This window comes from Larimichthys crocea, chromosome VIII (assembly GCF_000972845.2).
Source record: "Larimichthys crocea isolate SSNF chromosome VIII, L_crocea_2.0, whole genome shotgun sequence".
Lineage (NCBI taxonomy): Eukaryota > Metazoa > Chordata > Actinopteri > Sciaenidae > Larimichthys > Larimichthys crocea.
In genome coordinates this window covers 25,325,343-25,349,054 of record NC_040018.1, presented here as the reverse complement: position 1 = coordinate 25,349,054, position 23,712 = coordinate 25,325,343, and the positions used below count along the sequence as shown (strand labels likewise).

At 40.7% G+C, this 23,712-nt stretch overlaps 1 protein-coding gene across 1 annotated transcript in view; it reads right to left on the bottom strand.

Annotated features, from left to right (window-relative positions):
* Positions 1 to 207: 207 nt before the first annotated feature.
* Positions 208 to 23,712, bottom strand: part of adamts18 (ADAM metallopeptidase with thrombospondin type 1 motif, 18) — a 52,892-nt gene continuing 29,387 nt past the window's right edge. Inside the window, exons 14-24 of the mRNA XM_019254025.2 lie at positions 23,209 to 23,339; positions 22,012 to 22,135; positions 21,473 to 21,717; positions 13,309 to 13,429; positions 11,848 to 11,974; positions 6,833 to 7,037; positions 4,739 to 4,933; positions 3,356 to 3,426; positions 3,004 to 3,169; positions 1,912 to 2,107; positions 208 to 1,185 (exon numbers count right to left, since the gene is read on the bottom strand). Coding sequence (XP_019109570.1) covers positions 1,070 to 1,185; positions 1,912 to 2,107; positions 3,004 to 3,169; positions 3,356 to 3,426; positions 4,739 to 4,933; positions 6,833 to 7,037; positions 11,848 to 11,974; positions 13,309 to 13,429; positions 21,473 to 21,717; positions 22,012 to 22,135; positions 23,209 to 23,339 — 1,697 coding nt within the window. The 3' untranslated portion in view covers positions 208 to 1,069. The remainder of the gene's footprint in view (positions 1,186 to 1,911; positions 2,108 to 3,003; positions 3,170 to 3,355; positions 3,427 to 4,738; positions 4,934 to 6,832; positions 7,038 to 11,847; positions 11,975 to 13,308; positions 13,430 to 21,472; positions 21,718 to 22,011; positions 22,136 to 23,208; positions 23,340 to 23,712) is intronic.

Here is a 23,712-nt window from a genome sequence, read left to right as displayed (position 1 = left end):
TACCAATATACCATTGCTCAAGTGTTGGCTGTGTCATCATTCTTCAAGTCCACCAGCCAAATCTGTGCCACATCACAGTAGCATTTTGACTAGACATTTGTGGAGAACACTGCACACTAAACTGTTCTCTCTTCACTAGCAAAGCCTCTTGCTATCTAGACTGCACCCACGCTCACCCTACAATCATCCTCTTGTCTTCCTCTCACCCAAAGCATGCAGTGCATTATCCCCCTAATTTTGTCTGTAATCGATAGAAAGAGAGAGTAGGAAAGAAAAGAAAGTCAGATAGATGATCAAGTTGTATTACCATAACCGTACAGGACAGATAAAAACGACCACTTACAATGTGACTGAATAAAATGTTTTACGTACACAGGTTTTCATTGCGTTTAACATGAATGGAATGCATATGAAAAATGTGTCCTGGTATGATGCACCTTCAGTAAAAATAACAAGCGGAGAGTGTGTGAAGGAGAAGTGTGGAAGACATCTGATCCTTGATCACTAGCCTCATATAAAATCTCATAATGTGGATCACAGGGTGACTCGCATAATCAACATAGACAGATCCACTGTACACCTTACAAAACGTTAAATCATATATTATGGACCAAAATAACTTAAATACGAAACCATACACCTGTAAAATACATATAAGCAAGCTAAAAATGCTATTGTCCTTTGCTGTTCTCTTGATGGCTTGTAGCTTTAGAGGTTTCAAAAGGAAAACAACAAAATGACAACATATACATTACACATCAAGTAGACTTCAGGTGTTCTGTTATTTGCATTGTCTTTCCAGTTCCAATGTGATCCATTGATCAGTTAATGACAGCTCTCTGGTCAGTTTTTGTAGATGAGCATCTGCAGCCGTATTGTTTTCTTTAACAAAAAGAGTCTACAGTTTCTCTCTTTTACTTCTTTAAAAAAATCATTAGTCAAGTACTCCAGGAAGAAAACACACAAGTGTGAGCATAGTTCTGTGTGTGTTGTGAGTAATCGCTCCCAAATGGCCTCTGTGAAGTCTCCTTCAGAGATCTGAAGCTACAGACTCAGAGGTATCAGAGCTTCATGGCCTCTTGTTGGAGCAGGACTTGCAGCACTGCTGTCCATAGAACTTGTGGTTGCAAACGCCATGCTGGGGAACCAAGTGACACCAGCTAAAATGGTCCACGCAGTGGTCATCTGCAGAGACAATAAAAAATATGGCACAGGTTTAGCAGCAGTTCAAAAAGATTGTTTTTTGATGATGACAGTTTTGCCTAGAAATACTCAGAAAAACATCAAAAGTAGGTGCCCTAATGTCTATAAATTGGTTGTTTTATCCAACCGAAAACCATAGACACTGAAAAAAAAATTCAAACTGAAGTAGCTGGAATCAGTCTTCTCTTATTTTTCTGCCAATCAATTCATAATTTCAAAACTAATTTAATCACATATAAAACAAGACTAAGAGGCTGCAGCCATGTCAGCAGCTCTGTTGACAATGACAGCCCATCCAATAGTTTTTCAGATATTTAATTTAAAAAACACAATTATCAGCCTTATGGTGGTGCTAGCTCTACTTGAAAGCAAATTGTGATTAGTGATACTGGTCTACATAATCTTTTTTTTTGTTTTTTTTTATATAACTTTAATGATACTTCCATCCAAAGAGCCATGTTGTTAGCTTGGCTAAAAATAAGGTGGCTGTTGTTTGCAACGCAAGAAGTCACCAATTGGCTAAAATATATACACTAAGATATACTGTATAGACAGTTTACTGTTGAGCTACTTGTCATTGGACAAAAATAGGAAAAATGCAAAACAATAAAAAGCAGAAAACCAACCCCAAACCAGAGAATGTACACAGAGCTGTAATTTCATGGTTATAAGGAAATGAAACTGGTTGAATTTGTCAGAGGAATTTACCTTTCAGGGTCGGTCCAACAGCTGTGACCCGGCCTGGGCGTTGTGCCGGAGCAGGGGGAGCGGCAGGGCAGAAGTGTGTGTTGCAAGCCCTAGAAGTGACAGGCCTCTGGTGGGACAGGCAGCCAGCTGTGGGGCGACCTTGGCGGAGACATTGGATGGACCGAGTCTGGACTCCTCCGCCACAAGACACAGAGCACTGACACAGAGGCAAGAGGGGAACAGCAGAGAGACAAAGAGCAAGAGAGAAAGGAGAAAAAGTCAGAGAGTTATAAATAGGGGAAGGAGATCAAACATCATCATCGTAAAACGAGCAGGGAAGGGAGGGGAAAGATGGATGAAAAGTCTATGCCGAGACAAAGAACAGATGAAGAAAACAAACATCCCATCCAGCATGTACTCGCCCTCCAGCAAGCTGTCAGGAGATATCTTCTCTGGTGGAAACATACAGGGATCACAAGCCTTAGATCAAGCAGAATAAGACACTGCTATAAGAGGCTGCCCTTAAGACTTTCTGCATAATAGATGATATAACACATAGCCTACACAACCAGCCCCGATAGGCTGTGAAACAGAGTGGAGCCTTTGGTTTGCAAGGAAGGCCCATTCTACTATGCTGTCTGTGAAGTACCAACACCTACACCACAATCTGCCTCTGTATGAGTTTTTTGGGGAAACACAGAATTTTGAACAAAAGAGCCACTCATGGTCATATATCTTGTATTGATCGGATTTGGCCCAGACGTGTTGCCTTCCTTATCATGCCAGGGCCTCCCAGAAAGAAAGGGGCCTGGTAAACAAAGATCAATGAGATGAGAGATAGTAGAGTAAAAAAATAAATGTTCCAAATCTGTCCAAACCTTTTTTAGTTAGTATAGAAGCAACTGACCACACAATGGGATGTCTTTGTTCACGTTCATTGCTACCATTAGAGCCAATAGACTCTAGTTTGAGTCAGCCAGTCAATTTTCAACACACAACTGTGTCACATGTGAGAGAAAAGCTCTAAATTGGAAGATTGTCAGCTGGAACGTACATGTAGTACAAAATGTCTCTCATGTAGACAGTTTGCAATCAAAGCATGAGCGAACGTACCTGTTGCCAGGGAGAGGAGTACCAGTCTAAGACCACAGCAGTAGAAGTGCTTCTGCCAGAGACAACCTGGGGGATTTCTGGGCATGGACCTCGGTTGCAGCCCTGCTGGAGATCCACCAAAGGTTTGGCCATATTCCTGCACCTCCTTATGGGGAACTCCACATACCTGTGCGGGAGAGAACAGATTATCAGCTCAAAATGACAATTCCCACAGAGCTTCCAATTTTGAAAACATCTGAGATTCTGACTCAGAGGATAGTAAACAGGTGACACAGTGGGATCTTAAGTATCAAGTATGCAAGTCTATTAAAGTGTGAGGGATGTCTGTCTCTGTGCAGTGGAAGGCACGTACCCTCCCTGTGAATCTCTCTCCCCGCAGCGAAGCTCTCTTTTCTGGATGCCTGAGCCACAAGATTTGGAGCACTGAAACAGAGTGCAGGCAGGAGGGACAATCTTAAAAACTGAACTGTATGAACGTGTGTGTAATGCAGTGGGTTCCCATAGTAGCAGACACCACAAGGTCACTAATGGTTGTAGTAATAAAGCCAAAATGCTAAGTGCTCTACTAAGTATTTTCCAGCCATTAAATTTGATAAGCAGATTTGTATGTATGCCTGTAAGTGTGTGTATGTGGCTGGCTCTTTTTCAAAATCCAAACCATAGTGTATTCTGTAGTATTTTTGTATTTAGTGTTTTATCTTGATAGTCATGTGCTGCAAACCTAACCCTTACACTGACTGTTTTACTCAACTATTCAGAACTATTTACTTTGTAATTGAGTGCCTCGAACTACTGTACAATACATGTAGCCTCGCTATGAGGGTCCCTGATAATTGTCCATGGCCTGGCTTTTACAAATACTGGTCAGTTGCTAAATTCATAGAGTTTGAATTGTCTGTTCTACTACAAATGTGAGTATATTAATGTTGTTAACAGACAGCTGCTTTTAGAGCTGCAACAGATTCTATCACTTCTGTATTAATTCAAATGTTTGTTTGTTTTTATTTTGCCACTATGACAAAAAAAAGCTCTGTTTCTCTGTTTTTGTAGTTTATGAGATCTGTTTCACGTGATGACAAGAGATATATAAACATTATATAATATAGAAACAACAGGATATATATATATATATAAATATATATACAAACATATCTAATCATTCACTTTCAGTTACTCTCCTCCCCTCAATTATTTGTCTCCTTCACTTCCAGTCCACTTTGACCATTTCCAACATTTGCCACATTTGCCTTTCAACATGCTCAGTGAAGGGATGTGAAGTTGAGCTTCGCTGATAGTTTTTCCAGTCTAGGTGAGTTTGATGTTGCTGTGCATTCTGATCTACGGAGGCTGCTGGCTGTGAAACTGCTTTCTCTGTTCTATGATGGATTTCTCCCTCTATGATTGTTAAATGTTTTTTGGGGGGGCAAAATGACTAGAGGACTAGAAAGAAGCCTTTGTTTTCTAAATTCTAAAGGACTGACATCAAAGCTTGATGTTTACTCATCGTGCTTTATGAAGCTGCAAGCCATGGATGTAAATGCTTCGATGTGAGGTTGTGTCTTTTACATTTAGAAACATAAACACTAGCAAGAAACAAAATGGACCATCAAAGCAAGGCGCATCTTCAAAAGCAGATTTCAAGGCCTTAAGGTTATTATTTCCCCCAAAATATTAAACTGAAAACAAAGTCACTTCTATCGCTACTGCTCCTTGAGCTTTATGTCTTTTTTCGCACCTCTCCCCAGGGAGTAGGGTTCCACTGCAGCCTTTCATTCTTGGGGCAGCGCCGCAGGACGCAGGTCTCTTGGGCTTTGGGTTTGTGGTGCTGTCTGCACATGCTGTCCGGCACCACCACTGCTTTGGCTCCAGGATCAGTACTGCGGCAAAACACGCTCCGCTTCCTCAGCCCACGGCCACAGGTCTTGGAACACTACAAATGGACAAGGAATAAAAAAGGTCACTGTGGAACAAAAGTCAAAAACACAGATGACCTCATCCTCAGGAGACTAGTGATTCAATAAGCATACACATATTAAATCATACATATATGCACATGTGATTGTTTGAACCTTCAGCTTTCATCACATTTATGTACTATGTTAACAGAGGTTAAATCCTTTTCACAGACACAGTAAATGCATTTCTAATTTACCACATGGTGTACAAGCAAACAGAAGGTCACCGGTTTGATGACAGCCCATTATGGCCTAACATTAAATACAATAAACCAATAACTCGTAGATGAATGTGACTCCAACCCATCAAAGTATCCACCAACAGCAGACAGTGCTGCTGTAACCTCCAAAATTCAGCAATAGATAACAGAGTCAAACAGCTCCCTGGGGGACTGACAACCACAGCCGTCTGGGCAGTTTATGTGATCACATTAATTTATTAGATAAAAGACACATACACATCTGTGTATATCCATTTACATACACAACCGTGCACATACACAAATCCCAGTTGTCCTTTTGTCGCTGAAAGGTCCGATTGATCTTTTCAGGGAGCCTGGCCTTGTCTCACCATGACCGCTGACTGAACTCAAACTGCTGTTGCAAAATAGCCCAAGCACACAACATGAGTGTCCTAAAGAATGATGGCTGAATGACAGCTGAATGTCCGGACTGTGCAGGTCACATCGACTAATCATTCCAGAACGTTTGACTAACTGTCAGATCTGTGGCCAGACTATTAATATTGTATACAGGACAATGAGAAAATAAAAGCCCTTGTCTAGTTTGTGATGCACTGTGGTTACAGAGGAACAGCCAAAACCTTCAAGTCATACTTGGTTAATAGCCATAGAATTAAATGGCCTGATCAAATGTTGGCTTTGCAAAAAACATTTTTCCATGCTGTAAATGAATACAATCCTGCAAATCAACATCTTACAAATACTAATCACCCAAGAGGGGTTGACTGCAAACTATGCAATGATCCCTCGTGGCTGTCTTGTGATTCATGGATGTATTTAGTTACTCCGTGCAGATAGAGGTTCTTCTGATTCAATTGTTCAAATTTAATTTCCCATGTTTCAGAGGGTAAAAGAGAAAGCATTACTTTGTGATTGCAATGAAAATAGAAGACTAAGAAGAATTTTTGACCACTAGCAGTTAAAAAAAAATGCAAAAGTCACATAATGGTTGAATGTAGCCAGGGTTGTCTTGGTGGGTTAACCCAAGTAAACTGAATTTATCCACCTCCTTGAAATGGGTTTACTTACCTATTTTAATACCAACTACATTCATCAGTGAGGGTAAACTACAGTTTACATCCCTCTGTATTTACCACTAAATCCCTAATATGGCTTATTTGTATCTCAGCAAGTGGCATACTTAAATTCTGTCCAACAGAGGGCAGCAGAGTGTTTGTTTTAGCTTGAGTGAAATGTCTGACAGCTTTCATTGTTAACTGAAATGTGAGTGTGTGAGCACATGTATATGTGTGTGTACACATCTCCTCTCAGACACAGACTTTTTTTAGATTTTTTAGAAAGTGGCCACACATACCCTGAATCATCATCAGGACTGATACCTGGTTTCCTTAACTCACTGTCAGCACTTTTCTGTGTGTGAGCAGCAAGTGTAGAAGTAAGTGTAGTTCTTTCTCGCGTCATCATAGTAAAAAACACAGGTGTAAATGAAAACTGACTAGTAGCTAGTGATTGTAACTTCACAAAATCGAATCAGTCATCAAAGAAAAAATTACAATTTATGACCCTGATGATCTATATCTATAATCTATACCATTAATAAGATACGAGTATATTTCACATAATATGTTTTAGCGATGAAGCTAGTGTTTTCACATGCTGCCCCAAACCCACCTGTGACCAGGATCCAGTGCTCCATTCGGGCAGGCAGGCCTGGGTGTGGCAGGGTTGGACCTGGGCCGGTGAGATGACAGGGCAGAGGGAGTGCGCCACCACCTCTTCCCTCTGATAAGTCACCTTCCTCAGGCAGCGTAGTGTCCTGGTCTGCTGACCTCCCCCACACGAGCGACTGCATGGACCCCAGTCCCCTGTAGCCCAGCTGTGAGGGGACACCAAGAGGGTAATGGTGAGGACAAATGTAACACTGATGAAAAGTATACATAAGTGATGATTAAGTATATGCATACATTTGCACATAGACACACAGACACATTGTGAGGACCTGCTATAGAGTAAACTCAGCCTCTGTCATCAGGAAAAAAAAAAACCACATGACTGAGCTCCTAATCAAGACAGCCAACCACAGGTTCAAACTCTAATCTGCTGAATTTATTTTGGGCCCAAACACACCCGCATACGCACACACACGGAAAAACATAATTTCACCCTAAATTACCAGTGACTACTATCGCACCAAAGACTTTATAAAACCACTTATTATTAGGCGGTTAAAACTCCAACTGGTTTCTCTTGCTTTTCTTAACCTCTATGATTCATGAAAACCTAAACCTGCTGCTTTTAAAATACTTTCACACATTGTCTTTGTCATTGTACAAATTAGGCAGACAAAGAAAATACACATGCCAGAATATATATCCACATCCACCCATCTCTCTCCATACTATTCGTATCTGAAACTAAACATGAAAACCATATTGTATATACAGCTCTCCATAACAGCTTTCCCAGGTCTCCAAGGCCAACCCCAATATACAATATGTAAGTCTACGGACATATGGGACTACAATCCCTCACTTCTCTCTTTTGTCATCTTGTATTTTTTTTTCCATTCCTCTTTCTATCTTTTTCCAATCTCCTCTCCTTTCGCCCCATGTTTTTTTTTCTTTGCCTCCCATGTCCTCTTCTCTCTTTATAGTGCCTTTGAAATCCTGCTTCACAACTGCTGAAAGCGTACAGTACTGCTACTTCTAAAATAGCTTCTGTCTTGGCATCGTGGCTGCAGGGGAAGATTACAGCAAATGAGTGGTCTGACAACCACAGGCTTAGAGGAGGGAGATGGAGAGATGGGCAGATGGCTCAGTCCAGTTCTGAAACGAAATGTTACCGCAAAGACCATTCCTCCACGCCGCCGACCTGCTGCAGGGGAATAAAAATGCTTTCATTCTCTCTCGAACACCACAGACAAATGAAGAAGCGGGACTAAACTGCAATTTGGAAACGGGAAAGATGTGAACCATTGGGACCTGAAAGCATCGGTTTTGAATCTGTTTGCTTTTTTTTCCATCTGTTTTGCCTGGCTTATAAATAACAATATATCATTGGGGGAAAGTGGCTGATGTGCCACTCCGCTTCGCTGCAAACCACCACTGACCTAACTGTAATTTGTATCTCCGAAATGTTTCAATAACTGACATATTTTGAGGTAGAAGAGTGTAATACTGTAAGGGAGGTTCTGAGAAGCTCACCCATGTGTTTTAAGTACTTGTATGACTGCACACCAGTTACCACCAATGAATGAACGTCTATTCCTAACCTAATATTGAGTTTGATTGGAGGCCAGTGAGGCCAAGTTTTTATGCTGAATTATATACCAAAATGACCACCTCTCCCCAACAGGTTGCCTTACATTTGTTTTGAAAAGTGCTATATAAATAAAGGTATTATTATACCCATATTAAGAATGTGTTTTTAAGCCCAGGTTCATACATTATTGTGTGGTTTGGTGTACTTTGGTGCACATTTCCCATCTGGACTCATTTTGCTTTAACAAAAATCATCCCTTCTGTCTCTCTGCTTGTATTTTTTCTTCTGTCAGCGCTTTACATCAATATAGTCATTCAATGGTCCCAACAGGCTCTGAAATTTGCATACCTTTCTTTTACATCTTTGCAATGTTGGCATGTCGCAGTTTATCTTGGTATCACTTTTAACTGCTCACAAACATAAGAGTAAAGGCTCCAGACACATATTTAATTGAATATTATTTCATTTTTTTATGCTTTTATTTTAAAATTTTGCTCCTCAACTAGAATCTGACGTGGATGGAAACAACAAGAACATTTTAGAGTCAGAATCGTCAGTGACTCTGTTCCTATCATTTCATTCATTCATCAACTTGAAAAACGCGTTTGTGACATGATTTTAAGATGTCTGATAAAAAAGATGTGTGTTACTCTTCACTTAACTCACAAGTTGGCTCTTAAGAAAATTCTTCAGTGTAATTCTTGATAAATACTGGCCCTGGTCAGTATCTCGTGGATACATCTTTTCTCTCTATTTCTCTGCACAACTACTCTGGTGCAGCTACAACGTGTCTCACTTTGATGTGTCTAGGTATCCCGCTGTGTGATGCACAGAGAAATCCCCAACCTGTGGTAAGTGACTCTACAGATGGCCTCTGCCAGGAGAAAGAACAAAATAACAAGCAGAGATGGAACTACAGAGGAAAAGAAGATGGAGAGGCTGTAGTAGGTGGGGATGGGGCTGTGCTGTGGAGCAGAAAGAGGCAAAAAAAGACACTAACTTTTAAGAAAATGTATGATATATGAGTGTATCTCTTCCTAAATGCACGCTGGGCTGGAAGATTGAACTGGCTTCTTAAAATTCTCCTTGCATCCTTTTTTTTATTTTCAGAAACTGCTGCTGCACGGCAGTCAGACATCCCCATTTTCCCTGACAGGCTAACAGCAACATGGGGAGTGAAGGTTTAAAGCAGGTCTAAAGCAAAAGGGGGTAGATGGTAATGAAGTAGTGAGGGTGTGTGGGGGGGGTTTGACTGACTCTGCATGGCTAGACTGGCTGGGCCTCATGGGAATCCCGCCATCTCTGCACAATAAAACATGGATAGGCCTGTCAGCACCCGAGATACACGCTGCAGAGATAAGCAAGCACTTTTATGTTCCCCCCTTCTGTCAGAAACACACACACAGCACACATGCATCCCACCTCATTGTCAATTTTTCTTTTCTCTTGAATGCATGCCCATACATCCTGGAGGTCTTAATGCAGTCATTAAAGCTTTCATGCTGCTCATTCAACTCAACTCTCTTCCTGTGCAGCGCCCATAAATTGTACCAAACACACAACCAGCTGAGAAACGGCGTCCATTACTGTATAATAGGATCCATGGGTGTCAAACACTGCTTTATTTTCCTGAATGGACAACTACACTGATGTTATTTATCTGGGCTATACCATTTTCTTCAGTCAAACAAAGGGGTGGAGGTTGGGACACGCAACAAGGCTGTTTAATACCTTTCTCCAAGATAAGAGAAATGGTATGCCCAAGATTAGGGGCAGGAAATGCCCTCTCGGGTGGTGGGAAACTTAGTGAGAAACAGAGGCTGTATGTTGGAGGTGTAACCGATAGCTGTCTGGCTTGTTCAACCCCTGACACAGGAGAAAGTTCAGTCTGGGCTCGTTGTGGCATGGCTAATGGTGGACAAAATGACAACATCATTAACATCAGACAGAAGCAGCTGTTTCTATTTTTACCTCATGGTTTGGATCTGAATACATTATTTCAGCGTCATACATTTGGAAAGCGTGTGTGTGCATTCAAAGTGTAAGTGTAAGCCCTGTGTGTGCACTTGTGTATATGTGTATGTACTCTCTCTGAACCCAAGACACGGTTCCCTGCCTGTTCTTTGGGGCAGTGTTGTAAATCAAGCTAGCTCCAGTTCCCTCAGCCAAAGGCCTACATAGGAGAGAGGCCATTTATTCGGTGCTGTTTCAACTTGTTACTCCACTGCACTTTAGCCTGGTTTCCTCCTTTGCTTGCTGCACTAGTCCCTGAATGCGCACTCCCTTTTAAAAATGCATGCCACTAAGCACAATGTCTAGACAACAGAGAAAAAACACGGGCAAGATTTCACTACTGAGAAAGTCAGGAAGCTTTGGGCTGAGAATTTTTAAGAGGGATATGTACTGAAAGCAACAATAACTCTGAGTTGGCTTTGATGTCTCCCTCCTCTCTTTAACCTTGTCTCTCTTTCTTATTCTCAAGTGTTCGCAAAAAATTCCAGACTTGGAAACATCATCTTGTATTTACTTCATGACAAAAACAATCAGCTAATTGGCTGAACCTTTTATCAAGGGTTAGACTGAGAATGACAGGGCCGTAGCCAGGATTTTAGAAATCTCAAGGTCGCAAGTCCAAATTCTCAAACAGAACCCCACCTAACCTAAGAAAGCTTCGACTAGCCAACAACCAAACAGTAAAAAATTTTAGGTATTTAAAAACAAAACTAAGAGCCTATGCTAGCAGCTCTGTGAGGTTGTCTTAGGTACCGAAACGCATAGCCATATGCTAATGTTACCATCTTCATAACGATAGCTTATGTTTACTATTAGCACGATGCACACAAGTACAGCTGAGGCTGAACACAAATCTTCTTCTGCATATTTCAAACAATTAGGTATAAAATATACATTTGGGTTCCCTCTACTGGGAGCCTGTTATCACCAAGTTAAAGAACAAAGCTTGATATCACAGACAAGAAGACAAAAAAATAAATAAAATCTGACATTCTGTTATGTCAGCGTGATTAAAATCCATTTGACACTCAGAAGGACATGCAGCTGGAGCAAACGCCGCAGTGGAATAAGTAAAGACGAATGCATAAAGACGGCAGATAGGCAGGGCGTCCATATGTTTTCTCAAAAAGGAAAACGGAAAAGAAATGAAAAATTAGAGAGTGGGCAGAGAAGAGAGGAGGACAGAGTGAGGAGAAGAACACAGGCCGAGCAGAGTGGTGGTTGGCCACAGCAAATGGACCACAGGCGACCTCTAGACTGTTCGACCACAGTGTGTGTGTGTGTGTGTCTGTAATAAAAACAGCGCCTTAAGGTTTCTGAAAACTTGGCAACACAAAGACACACGCCACATAACCCACAGCTAACTGTACATGAAGAAAAGTCGTGACCCGCACACACACAGGAGCACTTACTATGCAGGGCAGGGCTGTGTGTTGCAAAGATGGGAGCCCAGCGTTGGTCTGGTGTGGGGATTACACATGGTGGAGTTGACCTGAACCTTCTGGTCCTGCAGACAGATAGCCTTGGTGGAGATACGACCTGACGGCAAAACAGGAAGAGAGAAAGAGGGAGCTTGAAGCGAGGAGAGTGGAGCTACAAGAATCTAAAACACACACACAAACACGCACACACTTGTCAGCCATCCACTGACAACTGAGCAGGGGGCTGCGATGTGTCCTCTGGGAGTCTGAACTTCTCAGACAAAGGTGCTTTTCATTACCCTTAACACACTTCCAGGGCCACAGTGGACAATAGGAATTGTGCATAATACAAACACAAACAAAAAGAGAAACAGACATATCATATGCAAATATACAGATAACAACAGAGAGCATCTGACACATGCACATTGAGTGAATATGCACACATTTCTACTGCTTTTGTATTCCCGTTGACCGTTCGCTAAGCTCCACCCACCCTTAGTTACTGTTGTTACGCCTGTCAAGCTTTCATTTATCACACAGCACTTATGCAGTTCACAGTGATAACAAAACGTTTTTTTTCTTTCTTGACCACTGCAGCACAATGAAGAGCAAAATAAAAAAAAAAACTACATTCTGTGTTGTGTGTGTGTGTGTGTTTGTCTATATAGATATATAGATATATATATGTGGTGGTGTGGGTGTGTGTGTGTGTGTGTGTGTGGCCCTCTATATAAGATATATATATGATATAAATATATATATATATATATATATAGATATAAATATATATATGTGTGTGTGTGTGTGTGTGTGTGTGTGTGTCTTGGCAAAAAAACATGATTGTCAAAGAAATTTCACTATTGTTATATTGAAATGTGAAGCTGGTATAATAGGTTGTATAAGGACAAATCAAAGATCTGACTTGTTTCATTATAATGTCACCCTTCTTGGCTACTTAGCTTAAATTACAAAATGAGGAATAGCGGATTGTGTTTGGCAGGTAACTCCTTCTTGAGTAACACTGGCTTTGGTTGGAGTTGGAGTGTAAACTTCCCCAAATCCAATAAAGAGCAGGTAGTAAGCTAGTTAGCCAGATATGCTAATGATTGCAGCTTACATTACAGCAGAAAAACAGCCTGTTTAATCCATTCCTTCCACTTTTGCTCTTTTGTTTTGGTTTTAGGAAAGTCTAGAAAAAAACACCACCACCCCCCCAACTCTTTACAGTATATACCAAACACCACTCTCAGCTTCATGCACAACACTTCAACACGTGGAAAAATCCATACAGGCCTACCATGCCTAGTTATGGTTGCTATGCTATGATTGGAAAATTGCAGTTCAGCGAGTGGTCAACTCATGTACACAACACACATGAACACACACTTCTAGTTTCATTGTTAAAACAAACATACATAGGCCTACATACAAACACACATGCAGTCTCACCTCCGGCACAGGGAGCTGAGCAGTCAGAGCGCACCACACCCCAGCTGTAGTCAGGTTTCCTCTCAGTTCGGGGCAGGGTGTACTCCCAAACCACACCCGGGTTCTTTCCCTGCAGAAGGATCTGTGAGGCGAGAACACAATAAGTCAGAAAGATGCCACATGTGTGAATATAGTTGGTCTTTTTACTGTTATTAATCCAGGGAGAGCACACATCAACTTGTTTTACATCAGCGTCTGGAAATCTTCAGGCTATCGGTATATACTCTAAGGTAGGGAATCACATCATGTTCACACATCAATCATAATATACGCAAAAAAAGCCTTTAAGACATACCAAGAGTGAGCAATTGCATACAAGAGAGTTTTTTTTGCTGAAAGGCACTTCAATGATGGTTTATGGCAATTGATTTATTGATATTTTTTTTTAAATGCAACTTCATTTTTTAGTCCAAAACTAAAAGATACGTCATTTAAAATTATATTCAGCAGATAATAATGGCAAATCTTCACATTTGAGACATTTGAATGTTTGGCAATAAGTAATCTTTTCAGCATTAGTACCCACATACAGTATGCCTCAATTTCTGGGCTAAATGGTGTACTATCATTTGGAACAAACCAGGTCTACAGTAAAAAACAAAAAGTATTCCCCTGCATACAGTATAATGTATATCTGGCTTCTAAGCTAATCTGTAATTAATATATAAGTTGTTGTTTTATTCCATAAGGGCAGAATTCTAATAATCTATACAGTATGTCCTGCACCGTAGAAGCAAAAAGAGGCCTGGCAGAAGTGCAGTGAAAGAAGAAGTCTAAAGGTAAGATCACTGACAACGTGGCAGCCTAATTTAGCCGTCTAGGTTCCACAGAGTCCTTAGATCTACTACCCACTAACCAGAAGACTCTAGAGACATTAAGGAGCTCTTTGTTTCCTCTCTAGTCCAAACTAGCTGACCACACTATTATAAGGTCATTTTATTTGGACAGTAGAGTGCACATATGAGGGACAATTTCCATTTTCTTGTGAGAGTTAGCACTTTTTACCACATCCTTTATACTGGCTGGTGATTCTCGGTTACCTTTTTCTTTATGAGAGATTTATTTGGTCATTCAAGTCAAGCAAAGACTAATGGATGAATGAAAACAGACATACCCATTACAGGAGAAACTTCAAGCTATCATTAAAGCAACCCCATGAGGATTCACTGCCATAGTGAAGAACTTTGTTTTAGGGTGAATTTACATAGCTCACAGTGTGTCATTTTAAAGTATTTCAAAATGCTACATTGAATTGTGTTCAGTATAGATCTGTCTCCTTTACAGCTCACCTTAGTTTAGTTCAGGTTGGGTGCATTTTAATCCTTAATCCATTTGGCAAATTGTATTAAGTCCAACTGTCAACAGCCATTCCAATGCCTGACAAACATATCAAGTCTATCAATATCTTGAATAATAAGCTTTGACAACTGTATTTTCTTTGGGGTATATCCGAAAAGAGAAGGAATCTACCATCAACCATCCAACTTAGCTAAGCCAAGTGCCTCCTGGGTTCAATCCATGTTCAACAGTCCTGGGGCGCTTCCAATGACTGGACCAATCACCTTCTGCTACATGTTAACTGTTCCATGTGTACAGTGGGCCCAGCTCCAGACAGGAGGGCAGGGACAGGGGAGATGTTTAGAAAGGAGCTGTCTAATGTCAGACAAACACATCTGCATATGTTGGTGCAACGTATGTAGACTTATGAACAGGGCAGGTGCCTGCCAGTGTTCTATAAAAACAATGTTTTGTAGTTTGGTCTGATAATTTGGCCCACTCATCAACAGGGCCACATGTCAGACTTTAAAAAACGCTGCACTAGTACAAACTTGTCTGCTCATGTTATCTGCTTTCTGTCATTCAAAACCCAGAAAAGCTTCAGTTCAATCACAGTGAATTAGGCCTGCATGCTAAAACCTGCATATCATATCTGATAATAGAATTTAATATTATACTGAAATGCATTCAAGAGCAGAAACAGGTTATGCTTTGATTAAGGTCACACCACCATGCCATTGATAATAGAAATGGAATCCAATGGTTGCTTAACTTGACATCAGGCATGTGAAGCACTATCTATTTTTTGCCAAAAATGAATCATCATATGTCACTGTCAGTTACTACTCACAGCTACTCTCCAAGTCCATATATTTTCCATAGTCATGCAATGCCTCATAAACAAATCTAAGCTTAAAACGCAAAATTCTGTGTAATATTCATCAAGATCAAATGCAGAAATCTGCACTGTCTCTCTGCACAGAGTGCTACAGAGCTAACTCTCTTGACCTAAACCATAGCATCAATATGTCCTTTTCCTGTCAGCCACAAATCAAACCAAGTTTAACATTTGCACACTAACTGTCTCAGGCTGTGTCCCCTTCTAAACTTGACGACCTCTAGCTTGAAATGATGAAATCGTGGCTCTGCCCTCTACTAAACTGTATAAAAACTGGCGACACTTTAACACCCACACTTCCCTTGCTGATGCTACCCACCCCAACCAAACCCAAACTCACTGCTATGGAACAACTGCCACAACTAACCACACCAAGACTTTATGCTTATCCAAGCAAACCGACTCTGACCAACATTCCTGCTATTCTCCAAACAATGCTGTGATATGAACCAACAGCTATAAAAACAACATTTAGCCGGATATTTTTAAATAATCTCTTTAATAGAGGACCTACTCATCCTTGAAGGCTTTCTTTCCTAAGCCATCCACAACGTTGAATACACCCAACCAATGACATCGTCAACATTCTCTCCCAGGAGAGCTTTCAAACAATCATGTCAGACATATGCAAACTTGTCTCCTTTCCAGTTCTTCAGTTTGAGACAACTGTAGCCAAAGCTCATTCCTTTACTGACAACCCTCCAGCAAAACCAATAACAACTAAGACTGATATCCTACCTATCAATACTACAAACGGAAATTGCACAACGAGAACTCACACCACCCTTGTAAATTCTTTGGTAGTCAAAGCAAACTAACAACCAAAAGTCTACAGCCAGATATAATAATAATTGAGTGTTATCTGGACTGACAACACAAATATCTATCAGCATGTATAACATGTAGAGAAAGAGTGCAAGAGCATACATGCAAGAGTTTACATGCAAGTTAAACAGAGAAGAGAGAAAGAGGGAGCTTGAAGCGAGGAGAGTGGAGCTACAAGAATCTAAAACACACACACAAACACACACACACTTGTCAGCCATCCACTGACAACTGAGCAGGGGGCTGCGATGTGTCCTCTGGGAGTCTGAACTTCTCAGACAAAGGTGCTTTTCATTACCCTTAACACACTTCCAGGGCCACAGTGGACAATAGGAATTGTACATAATACAAACACAAACAAAAAGAGAAACAGACATATCATATGCAAATATACAGATAACAACAGAGAGCATCTGACACATGCACATTGAGTGAATATGCACACATTTCTACTGCTTTTGTATTCCCGTTGACCGTTCGCTAAGCTCCACCCATCCTTAGTTACATGCAAGTTAATCATTTGATTTAGTCCCACTTATGGTTGTAACAGATTTCAGAAATTTTGATGCAATTTTTCAGGTTAAATTGTAACAAAAAATGTTTGCACAGCTGATTTTGGCCACAGATTCTACATCATTTGGCCAGGCCTAGAGTTGAGAAGCCTATTAGTTCTGAAGTGTTTTCCCCATTCCATATTCCCATTTTAAATTGTGTTTTTAATGACATCCCTGATGTTACTTGACAGAGATGTTACAATGTTAATATACATATATATGTCACTTAATAACAATTAAAAATTAGTTTGATTAATTTCAGAGAAATGTCTCACCAGTTTATCTTGACAGCCAGCTCTAAATATTACACTACCAATGAGCGACCAGTGAGTTCCATGCTATGCAGAAGAAGACAATAAAACCTACCAAAGTCCTACAGCTCTGTATTGTATTATTTGTCATCAAAACCATATTTGCTTTAAACCACTATTAGTGGTGCGTGTAACAGAATTGTAAGCTCTTGATGAAACTATAACCTTTTGTTTTCATTCAGAATTGCCACCCCCAGCCAGATATATCCATTCATTCCAATCAGATAAGCAAGGGCCTGTCATGGACCAGTCAGCAGTTCTAGGCAGCTGCATCTGTATGTACTCAGGCATGTACCTTTGAGTTTTTATCATAAGAACCAAATATTTCCTAATATTTCCTAATCCTTTTGATCAACTAGGAGAGTCACATGCAAATACAAGCTGTAGAAGTGCTCCAACTATGAGTCACATAACATTGTCTATTGGAAAAATGAATGTGACTTTTACTCCTTGAATAAGTGGTGACTGAAAGAGCTCCTCTTATTTTGCAGTCCTATTAAGTGTTGGACGGTATTGTTGTAGCAGCTGTGTAGTAGGATAAAATAATAGTTCATTGGATGTAAATTGGTGGTGTAAAAGTCTGAGTTTGACTACAAAAACATACATTGTGTATTTCCTGACACCTGAGCAGAGTAATTTAATCTAAACTGAAATACACTAAAATACTTTATTACAGGTATGAGATTATATTAGGAGAGGAGAAAAGTGTAATTCTTAAGTGATCATATTTTCCAAGGAAATAAATGTATGCATTAAAACATATTAACTTTTCTTTGGAAAGTTGGAGAAATATTTATAAATGGTTAATTTCTAATATGGCAACAAATATCTACTCGTGTTCTTTTAGTTTGAGAAAAGGCACATACTGAAAAAAACATCAGACTACAGAGTGTCTTGGTTTTATTACAACCCATCCAGCACACCACTCATCAAGTCATATGAGATGATGATGAATTAGCATGTGGCAGACATAGATATCATTCTCACTTGTGGACCCACGAAGCTTTGCCCTGGACTGGCATGACCTCGTCTCGACATACCACAAGAATGTCACTTCAGGAGGAATAACTCTGTTTGGTATGCAGTGAGACCTCAGCCATATGTTATGTCTTTTCCCCCCTTTTTCTCTTCTTAGCTACTTGTTTCCCCCCTCCCACCAGCTGAGCAGCTGTGCTGATGTGAACACCTTGTCACAGTTTACACTCACACTCCTTAACATTTGTTTCTCTTTGAGTGTTTCAAGCTGAGTAAGGATCTGGGAGAGATTGGTGCATATACCCACCCTCAGTTTTTCTGCGACCGTGCCTGTTAAGTAGAATGTGTGAAACAGATGAAGATCAACAGCAAAAAAAAAAAAAAAAAAAGCCTTCTCATTTGTCTCTTTTCATTTTCAGTTACAGTCCCTGTGCCCTGACCTTAACTACTCACATCCAAAGAGTTCAATTGCAGAATTCTTAATCTTTTAATCTCACCTCCCCCCCTCTCTCTCTATCCTTCTCTTTCTATCAACCTCTTTCTCCTTTTTGTAATTACAGGACATACTTAGGACATACAGAGATTTAGCTTGTGTCATCTGCAGATCAGCAGCATGCTACCGCTGAGTGCTCTGCTGGACAGATGTATGACTGGGACACACGGACAAGCAGGAGGAGCTCTTCCAGACTCAGCAAAGTCCCTTCTTTAAAGCATGTTTAAGGTTATTACAACTTGGGTCTTGGGTAATTGTGTCTATTGGTCATGAAAACAATGTATTCACCCAACTAAGTGGTGGGAATGTGGTGACATCTCTACCATGAAGTATGAGAGGTTAAGAAACACAAATGGTTTGACAATCGGCTGAAAGTAAACCGGTATTTTAGGCTGATTATCTAAACCACTTTATTTGGAAGTAAAACCAAAAGTAAGCATGTCCCCGATGATCTCTCATTGCGCAGGAAACCTGGCTGCATGTACAACTACGCCAAGCTCTGCAGTTTTTAGCTTGAACCAAGAAGTTGGTCTGTAAATTTTGTATTTCTAACACACAATTATAACATTTGCTTTGGATTTATCTTCAACAATTGACAAACTTTGTGGCTTCTTTATTATGTCTGCAACTGATTGCTCAAGTTTTTTGACCCATTAGATTTTTAGCAAGTCATCACGTTCCCAGATCTCAGCAATTAACTTGGTGGGAAGGCCAAAATTACAACGAGACTACAGTCTATAGCCATGTTGATCCATATGAGAGTCCATGAGATATTTCAGAATGGACCAACATGGTGGACTGACCCTCTGACAGATCAACATTCCTAAGGTCAGACCAGCAGCATGCTATAAAATATATAAAACTGAATTACCCCTAAAAGTTACCACCCTCTATAAAAGCAAGATTGTGGCATTGCATAATGCAGGAATTGCTGAAGCAGAAGAAATAATCATAAAATCTATCCTGCAACCTCTTCTGGGAATGACAATATTAGATTGTTTTAGTATGCATCTCTGAAAGCATTTATCTTGCAAAAGGAAACAACAATGAGCTGTTCAAATGCCAACTACAGCAGCTACTCCGCTAAACTGCCCACAAACAGAAGGCTCTTTTCTAAAATTGCTACATAAACACTCAGACATTTCCTGATGGCCAAACAAGTGACCAGCAAAGCACTTTAGAAATATCACACTGGTATTTCTCCTGGATTTACAGGCCTATCATTCCTGCCTTAACCACAGTATTTCAGTACCCCAAGGGACTGACTTTTACATGACTAACACTTCACCCATAATGGAGGGGGAAAAAAACAAATGTCTTCTCTTCACCTGATTTCCACTTCTGTTTCCACAGCTTGGGTTCAGAGTTCAAGAGAAAATAAATGCTTTCGTTGACAAAGTTATGTGAGAAGAACATCCCACACACCCCAGCGCCATTCACTTAAAACTACAGAGTCAAAAGGATAATGACTCGGCCACTTGTTGAATATTAGTTTTGCTCTCAGGAGAATACGCCTATCAAGCATCACATTCTGCTGCTTCAAGACGGGTAAAGACTCGCCCTCCCCTCGAAGCTCTGGTTTCTGACACACCACTGATTACAAACGTGAGGCAAGAAAAGTACCATCAGCTCATAAATCACCTATAATATACAGAACATCTCACTCCAAGCAGCCATCTGATTTTATACTTATCATCCCTGTCTCTAAAGGGCATTTGACCCTGGATTTTACTTGCTCTATTAGCCATGAATCACATGGCTACAACAAAGCACTTTTGAGCTCAGCGGCCACAGGGGCCACATCCAGGGCTTTGAATTTGTGTACGTGGGCAAACACGTGACTGTGCTTACATTGGAGCCAGCAGTACCAAGAAGCTGAACCACATATAAACAAGGGGCAAGCTTCTGCCATGTGAGGCTGAGCTGAATGAAAGTGGCACAAAGGCTGATTTAGACTAATCGTGCCACATCACCCTCTTTCAGTTGCCTACATCACTCCCCTGTCATTCTGCTGATTCTAAATGCAGTGTAGGATTGCTAATGATAAACAGGTTACGGTTTGCCCAGTGTGACACAGATAGAAACGACAAGGTTCTTAATGAGCTTTCTGACATCTAATGTAATGCTTCGACGTGTACAAAAATGGGAGCAGTGAGAGACAGTCATGAGATCAGTCAGTCTGAGCCTGAGCTGAGACATAAATATACACTCCATACACACGGTTGGTGCACACAGAGGATGCTACAACTGACGTCTGTACAGTAGGCAATTAGTTGTTGGAGGCGAAAAAAACACTGCACAAACACTCCAGCAGACAGAATTTGTGCCAATAAAGTTGGAAAAATCCATTTTATCTTCTGTCTGACTCTGACTACAGAGCTTTTTATTTTAATTAATCCTAGACATGTTGTGAATCTCTTTTTCTTCCACTACTTTTCACCCTTACATTTTCTTTATTTCGTTCTGTCACTCACAAAGAGGATAGCTCTGAACAGGACAGGCAGTTTGAACCACCCAAAAGCTCTAGATTTTCCTGATTAAACCCTCAACACAACCAACCCATCTACAGCTCATCCCTGACATAACGAATAACCCAACACAATTAATCCCTCACAGAAGTTCTGTAGACAGCTACAACCACCCCTGTTCTCCCTATGACACAAACTTTTTTTTTTTTTCCATCTAAGCCTATTCATATCCAGACATAAGAAAAACAGGCGCAGCAGCTCTGCCAGGGACCCTGTCACTGTCAATTGCCGCAAATGGACATCAACCGGCAGCGGCGGCTTACTTCAAACACCAGTGTCTCATTAGTAGGTCCAGCAGCATACAGGCTCTCTGGCTTGTTGAAAGAGCGCTGGTAGTCGAATATGGTTCCACCAAAGTGGAACTTCCCCGGCCAGTCCACAGTCCAGTCCCCGGTCAGATAGTACTTCCTTTTCAAGGAGCGGACTGCCAGGTAGCTGGTGGAGACCTCCATTTCCTGAACACGAATGCTTCGTGCCCCAGCTGGAACTATTACCATGGAGTAATACTCTGGAGAAAAAAAGTAGGACGAAAAGTCAGTATTGAGAATCATGCTTATAGCTGTTGATAGCTGTTCTCTAATTTTTGCCTTGTGTTTCATCACACAATTCTGCTACCCACACAAGCACAAGTCACCATTCCTGCTTTCCCTTATTATACACTCATTATGAAGTGGGATTAGATGCTTTTGTCTTTTCTCTTTGTATTTGTTTGTCTGCTTGAGTCTCCCTTTGTCTTGCAGAATGAATATTTAAGCTAGATAACATATAAACACACCAAAAACAAAGACATAGACAAGCCTACCATTAGCCCTGTGTTGAAGGGTGTATTGGCCCTTGAAGAACTTGCAAGTGTTGTTGTCTCCCTTACAAACCCCGCAGGCATCCAGAGAGGCCTTGGAGCCCAAAATCTGGTCACATCCTACTGCCTGCACCCATACAGACACAAACACACACACAAACACACACACACACACAATCAAAAGGGGTGGATTTAGAATTAAGAGCAATACAAATAAACTTTATTTTCAGCTCTTTCCAAAAAGTACTTATATAATGTTCAGTGACAATGGCAGAGGTAAGTTTAATTCCATCTTTGTTGACATCTGGTGTTTCACACAACTACTGCACCTGGCATCTGGATTATAAGGATAATATAACTATGTGTGTGGTAATGCAGCAGTACTCTTAAGGTTAGATGAAAAGTAGGGAAAAGGCAAATGTTTGGTGCTAAGAGCTATCGAGTAAATACTTAAACAAAGTAAGGGAGATTCTCTATCTCTCATTACACTTCACTGAGTTGGGTTTTTAACGTCTTCTCACACGTTACTAGGATGTATTCAAGTTCCAGTTTTATTTGCCAGAAAAAAAGAAAGACTTTGCCCTCCCCTCTTATGCCCTCATCCATCCTACAAGCAATTAGATGACATATTGGTAAGAATTATTCCTTGAGGGACTATAAGTATAGTGAGCAACATGACCACTTTCAACAACTGGACAGGTTTTAAACAAATCCCCAGTTTAACTCAATTATCCAAATTTCTTATTTGGAATTGAAACCAAAAGTGAACGCACCCAAAATGTTCACTGCAATCATACTTTGTCTTTTATAAACATTTGACCTTTTTCCAAATGTTAAGCTTATTTTGAGGCAGGTGGGACAACCCCAATCAACTCCCAGTCAAACCCCAGAACTATAACGTTGCAAGGCTGCTGGATTCGCAACAAGATCACACGCAAGATCAGTCCTGCCAGGCTTTAAGCTAGGGTTTTTTGTCTTTCAATCAGCGTCCATTGGGGAACTATTGGCAGCTACAGCATGAGCTACAGGCTCTGATTCTAACTTACCTCTCCTGTAACCTTGTGACAGTCAAGTTCAAAAAGCATTTGTTGTGTATTGTTATGCCATAAATGACCTTGTGTGACATTTTTCTAGAGGGAATATAATTTCCAAAGGTTTGGTTTTACTGTGCAGTACTGTGGATCCATACAGCCAATGTACCTCACACACTCCATCAATGCAGACATCTCCTTTGTGGTCAGAGCAGGCTGTTCCATCTTTGACTTTGCTGGACATGGCGAAAAAGAAGTCAAAGTCTTCTGCAATGCAGTACAGCTTACAGATGTCTTCATCTGCACACAGAACATACACATATATACACTAACACTGGTATCAACAAAGAAGGTAGCATCAGCAAATTTTGAGGGGTGTTTCTAAATTTTACTTCACATTCACCAAAATCCTCTACTGCAACCTGTTGCATATACAGTATGTATAGCTCCTGCTAAGACTGAATTGGAAAAGACAGGAACTGACTATGAATGCACCCAGGGGTGTTCTTGTGGATCCACAGGTTTATTTTGTAGTTCAGATCAGTTATCACAGACAAGTCTCTACAGCCATCTTTGATTAAAATAAATGATGGTGAAGGTGACTTGGCCCAAGGTCCCAGAAGGCTGTTCAGAATCTGTTCCTCTCTACATCACCTCCCATTCATCAACAGCT